Raw genomic sequence first — 6,765 nt, forward strand, 5'->3', positions numbered from 1 at the left:
CAGTCAAGTGATTAGCGACTTCCTAATCACGTGACTACAGACTTTTTCAACCAGAGGATCGGCGGTTCGATCCCCGACAAGTCCATTGTTGATGTGTCCTCGCACAAGACACTTAACCCGTAGCTGTGTCGGACTTTTAAAAAATAAATGAGCAAAAGCAGTTATTTTATTGTGTATTTTATTGTGCTTTCTTACCTGTTGTAATGTTTTGGCCCGTGATGGTCACTCTTGGTTCATTTATGGGTTTTTGGTTGTTTTTTTGAAACAACAATTTGTGATCTTTGTCTGTGATAAGTGGAATTATATGTCCCGACCCACACTCTCACTCGACATTATTACATTACACTCCTTTTTTATTGAAGGCAAATGTGCCAAATAGCCTTTGAACTCAAACTCCTGCAACACTTTAATATTGTATGAGCTGCAGGAAGATTAAAATGTACTGTATGGTGCAGATAAAATGCTGTTAATCAGTAATTTCTAGAGGTTTGGTAGGTGTTCTTTTGGACTTTGCAATGAAACACACCTTTGTGTTGCAGGTGAAGCGTTTAACAGAGGAGGAGTCCCAAAGCTCCGCCGCTCACCTGAGACAAACAGTTTGTGCTTCTTCTTCACTAGAGAGACACACGGACTGAAAGAGAGACGATCAGATTCAGAGTCCTGAAAAACTCTGTTTTCAGCGTCGAGCACCCATTCGGTCAGTATGTTTTTTTTTGTTTTTTTTTTACTCTTTTTCAATTCCAATCCACTTCCACCATCTAAACGGAGCTGCTGTTGCCGTGACAACACAAGCCATTGGCTGCTTTTCTGACAGTGCGAGCTTCTCCGGCGCTCAGAAGGACACGTACGAGTGCAGGCGCTTTATTAATGCGGTTATTAATGTGAGCAGGCGCCGTGAGTTACGGACGTGAAGCTTTCTTTCATTTCTCACCGAGGTCCCACGGCTCTGGAACCAAATCACAGCACAAATACGACAAATTAATTTAAAATTTCAAACAAATGTTGTTGGTTTTTTTGCTCAGAAATCTGTTTAATCGTGTATCCCAAATGTTTCCAGCAGAGACATTTTAACGGGTTTTAGTCAAAGTTATGTTTTCATTTCGGTCGCCCGTGAATGACGTCACATTGACGGCGTCACGACTGAACTTTGTGTCCAGGTTTTAAGCCACATTTTTACGACACATTTATTTTAGATCTTGATGGATTTTCACTTTTTATTTTAAACCGGGTGAAAGATTTTAGTCATCGTACTTCTGGATCAGTCAAAAACACAATCGGGATGAACATGTGCGCACAGCAATCAGACTTTAAAAAAAGAAATGAGAAAAAGCTGTTCTTTTATTGTGTATTTTATTGTGCTTTCTCGCCTGTTGTAATGAGTTGGCCACTGTTATGGTCAATTTGGGTTCATTTATGTTTTGTTTTTTTTGTTTTTTTTAATCCTGTACAACACTTTGTGACCTTTGTCTGTGATAAGTGGGATTATGTGTCCAGACCCAGACTCTCACTAATCTCATCTGGTTTTCTGTGATCTTTGCTGGACATTATTACATTACACTCCCTTTTTATTGACGGCAAATGTGCCAAATAGCCTTTGAACTCAAACTCCTGCAACAGTTTAATATTATTTATGAGCTGCATGAAGATTGAAATGTACTGTACGGTGCAGATGAAATGCTGTTAATCAGTAATTTCTAGAAGTTTGGTAGATGTTCTTTTGGACTTTGCAATGAAACACACCTTTGTTTTACAGGTGAAGCGTTTAGCAGAGGAGGAGGGAGCCATGACTCATGTACTTTCTGTGTTTCAGCTTCACTCAGAGACAACATGGCTTCCAGATCAAAGGAGGATCTCTGCTGTCCGGTCTGTCAGGATGTCTTTAGAGATCCTGTTATTCTGTCATGTAGCCACAGCTTCTGTAAAGACTGTCTGAAGAGATGGTGGAGAGAGAAACATACTCAGGAGTGTCCAGTTTGTAAGAGAAGATCTTCAAAGGATGTACCACCTTTAAACCTGGTGTTAAAGAACCTGTGTGAGTCCTTCTTACTGGAGAGAGACCAGAGAGCTCCAGAGACTCTCTGCAGTCTGCACTCTGAGAAACTCAGACTCTTCTGTCTGGACCATCAGCAGCCAGTGTGTCTCGTCTGCAGAGACTCAGAGAAACACACCGACCACAGAATCAGACCCATCGATGAAGCTGCTCAGAATCTCAAAGAGGAGCTCCAGAGATCCCTGAAGCCCTTAAAGAAGAAGTTAAAGGTCTTTAAACAAGTCAAAGTGAAGTCTGATCAAACAGCAGAACACATAAAGGTCCAGGCCCGATGCACAGAGAGGAAGATTAAGGATCAGTTTAAGAAGCTTCACCAGTTTCTGGAGGAGGAAGAGGAGGCCAGGATGGCTGCACTGAGGGAGGAAGAGGAGCAGAAGAGTCAGATGATGAAGGTGGAGATGGAGGCTCTGAGCAGAGAGATAGCAGCTCTTTCAGACACAGTCAGAGCCACAGAGGACGAGCTGAGAGCTGAAGACGTCTCATTCGTCAACAACTACAAGGCTGCAGTGGAACGAGTCCAGCAGCGCCCCCTGCTGGAGGATCCACAGCTGCTCTCAGGAGCTCTGATAGACGAGGCCAAACACCTGGGCAACCTGACCTTCAACATCTGGAACAAGATGAAGGACCTGGTCTCCTACACTCCTGTGGTTCTGGACCCAAACACTGTTCATCCAGAACTCATCCTGTCTGAAGATCTGACCAGTGGGACACGCGGAGAGAGACAGAAGCTTCCTGATAATCCAGAGAGGTGTGACTATTTCTTCTCTGTTCTGGGCTCTGAGGGATTTAACTCTGGGACTCACAGCTGGGATGTCGAGCTAGGAGAGAGTACACACTGGTCAGTGGGTGTGTTAGCAGAGTCTGTCCAGAGGAAGGGAAGCATACAGTCTGGATTATGGATAATAGGGTTCTCTAAAGATAAATACTCATCATGGTCACCATCAGCAGTCACTGATCTCGTCGTGCAGAAGAAGCCTCTGAGGATCAGAGTGTATCTGGACTGGAACAGAGGAAAGCTGTCGTTCTCTGATCCTGATACTAACACACACATATACACCTTCACACACACTTTCACTGAGAAGATGTTTCCATACATTGACACTGTGGATAAAGTGAAGATCTCACCACTGAAGGTCTGTGTGTCAAAGCAACAGGTCTGATAGAGACTTTAGTTTGAAGGAGGTGATTATCAGTCATTCACCTCTTTAACATATAAATCCTGTGTTTTCTCTTTTTAGCAGCAAACATGAACCTTTCTGCAGTCGTCAGTTTAAACTGCGTTGCTTTAAGCTGCTTTATGACTTCATCTTGTTCAGATTCATTGACATAACATCATCTAACAGTCCAAGGTCTGAGCTTTGATTGGTCACCAGGCTGTGATTCATGATATCTTCATCTCCAGCAGAACCTCTGTCTTCACTGACTGTTCCCTTTACGTTTGTTTCTTCTACAACTATCATGTTTTTTTTTTCGATTTCAGTTAAAAAGAAAATATAATAGGAGTGATTATTGACAGGATGATCAACATTATTATTTAACATTAGTATTGATGATGGGAAGATATCAGCACTGAAGCTGTGTCATAAAACATCATCCACAGTCTTTATCAATTATCAAACTAAATAATTCTTTAGTTTGATTATTACACACATTGTGTTCCTGAATGAGTTTACTTTGAACTAAAATGTTGAATCTAGTTCCTCTGCAGCCGATCATGGAAGAAACAGAGTTTTTTTTACAGTGGTGATTATTATACAAACTTGTGATCTAATAACAAAATTATCAACAAACCAGGAAATCCCTGCAACACGTTTGCTGTGAACTCAGCATTAGCCTTTGCCATGATTATGGACTTGACTTCCTCACATGCGTTCATGATCATCTCCTGCTCCTCATCGGAGAAGAAAGAAGCTGTTCTTCTGAGTTTGTTTGCCGTTGTAGCGTTAGAACATCATGGTGTCAGCGCTCGAATATTTCCCCTTCTGAAGAGGAACAGACACGAGTAATCATCCAGATGACCGACGTCTGGTTCAAATTAACGAGAGTGTTTGAGGGCGTTCAGCCATCAGTACACACATACAGAGTACATAGTACACACATCCATACATGTTACATAGTACATACATACAGAGCACATATGTTGTAATGTTCTGAAAATTGTTCTTGAGAAAACGAAACTGAAACTGAAACATGCACATTGTGGAAACATTGTGAATAGTTAGTTTTTCTTTTTACTACATATTTTGACTCAAATAAAAAACTAAAAACTGTTGTAATATTTATTTTTCATGTGCACACACCCTATGGAGCTTCATCTGCAGTATGAAGTCATTCCTCAGCTTATTTAATCTCAGTCTCTCTCATGTTGATGAAAGTAGTGACAGACAACACTTCTACTCAAAAAACGAGAATAAAGAATTTGGTATTAAACATTTATTTACATTCATCTACAATTATATTCATATATTCCATTGCTTTTGTGAACTTAAGACCTTTGGTAAACCAGTTTCCATCACCAGAACAGTTCATCCACATGAGTAAAGTTATGTTTTCACAAGAGATATGAAGAATTTAAAAAATAAAGTTCTAAATTTTCAGCTTTAGGGTCTTATTATTACTTTACACTTGTGCCTTATGACAATGGTGCCTCATTATACAGAGAGCTGAGACTGTTCTGCAATGTTTGATGTAACACATGGTATATATCTCCTATGCAAGTTCCTTTAAAAGGTCAATTTAAGAATTCATTTGTATCCTCTTTGGGAAATATGTACTAATTATAGTACATATTTCACACAGAAGTTTTTGTGATATTTACTTTATTTTCTTTGGAAGGAAACGTTTCCTGCCGAATTGAAATCTGTGAACACGACAGAGGCTCTTCGGGGTCTCTCGCTGTCGGCTGTGAACCGGCTCAGAGACTCTGATGTCTCCCCTCGTACGGCTCAGCGGGCATTACAGGGAGTATTACTAACTGATTGGTAAATACTCTGAATCCAGTCGGAGTCGGGAGAGAATTAGTGTGCAGAGGAAAAGTCCTCGTGTGGCAGAGAGACTTCTTATCTGTCGCAAAAAAAAAAAAAAAGGAATAGGAAATGCTGACTGACTTCTGGTGAGTGATTTTATTAATCTTAAGTGCATGAATGAATAAATAAATGCTCATAATTATTGTGAATATTCTGCCCTGCCTTTCGTGTGGCTTACGCTGCGTTCACACCAAAACAGTTGAGAATATCCGCAACGCTTTTTCGCCCGATTTTACTCGCTAGTTACCAGCACATAGCTTCACTAGCTAACGTGAACTGACCCGGTTACCTTCCTGTAGTTACTAGCACAAAGCCTCACTAGCTAACCTAAACTGGGGTGCGGCTACGTTAGCCCAGAATTACCGGCACATAGCTTCACTAGCTAACGTGAACTGATCCGGTTACGTTCCTGTAGTTACTAGCACAAAGCCTCACTAGCTAACCTAAACTGGGGTGCGGCTACGTTAGCCCCGAGTTACCAGCACATAGCTTCACTAGCTAACGTGAACTGACCTGTCACATTCCTGTAGAAGGATGGCGGTGACGACGGGCGAGGTTCTCAACGCTGATTGGCTTTCGCAACTAAGCGTTGAACGAATTTTTCACCAAAGTTGAAATATTTCAACCCCAGCGAAAAAGGCGAATATTCGCACCAGTTTTTCGGCCGGCGAAAAATTTGCTTTTTTGCGCCCATTCGCGTCTGTGCATTGACTTTACATGTAATCTACTCGCGTGAATATTTCAAAACTCTTTAGGTGTGAACACAGCATTAGACAGATCGTGAACTTGGTTCCTCCAAAGAAACCAAATAGGATCTTTGGATTTGAAGATCTGCACCTGAACTGCCCTCAAAATAGTCTGCCGGCAAAACAAGAAAAAGCTGCGGCCGTTTTGCGACTTTACAGGTAGAAATTGGAGGTTTATAAGGATATGGATTGCTTCATTAGATTCCCACAAGCCCTACGGTTACGTAGATGTGTTTGTTAGTGAAATCCGACTTTGTTAAGGGGAACTTATAATGAGTTTAGTAAAACGTTACAGTCCCTGCAGCAAGTTCACAGAGTTACGTAAGTACTTAAATTTAATTGTATATGTATATTCTCACAAGGGTTTCAGTATTGTACCACTTTGGATTAAGTTAAACTACCGGGTCACGATGACGAAAAAGTCACGACGCCGCATGCAAAGGTCGGACTGCGTAACACATTTTCAACACAACAAAGTTTGGATCAAATGTGGCTGATTCATTGTATTTAATATTTGCACTTCATGGACAAAATCCAGAGTGACGAAGCTAAACTTTGTCTCTTTTTAAAAATATATATATATACATATCATTTCTTACGCTGCAGCTTTCAGGGAGGCGCATGCCCTGCAAACACACAACTTAAAAGGGACATTTTAGGGAGAGAAAACGCCCGCTCATGTTTTTATGCATCGCGATGCGCTGAAGTAACAACATTAGCAGAGGCGGAGCGATGAGCCGAGGATCAGAGGATATATAAAGTGTATATATATATATATATATATATATATATATATATATATATATATATATATATATATATATATATATATATACACACTTTATATATATATATATATACACTTTATATATATATATATAAAGTGTATATATATATATATATATAAAGTGTATATATATATATATATATATATATATATATA

General features: G+C 40.2%; 1 protein-coding gene across 1 annotated transcript; it reads left to right on the top strand.

Moving 5' to 3' along the window:
• The first annotated feature begins 1,816 nt into the window (after positions 1-1,816).
• On the top strand, positions 1,817-3,210 carry LOC137796351 (nuclear factor 7, brain-like). The gene has a single exon (XM_068594243.1). The coding sequence runs from the start codon at positions 1,828-1,830 to the stop codon at positions 3,208-3,210; it is 1,383 nt and encodes a 460-aa protein (XP_068450344.1). The 5' UTR covers positions 1,817-1,827.
• The last annotated feature ends 3,555 nt before the right edge of the window (positions 3,211-6,765 follow it).

Source organism: Clinocottus analis, unplaced genomic scaffold (genome assembly GCF_023055335.1).
Source record: "Clinocottus analis isolate CAN_PGR_092001 unplaced genomic scaffold, fCliAna1.0.p SCAF_3, whole genome shotgun sequence".
NCBI classification, from domain to species: Eukaryota; Metazoa; Chordata; class Actinopteri; order Perciformes; family Cottidae; genus Clinocottus; species Clinocottus analis.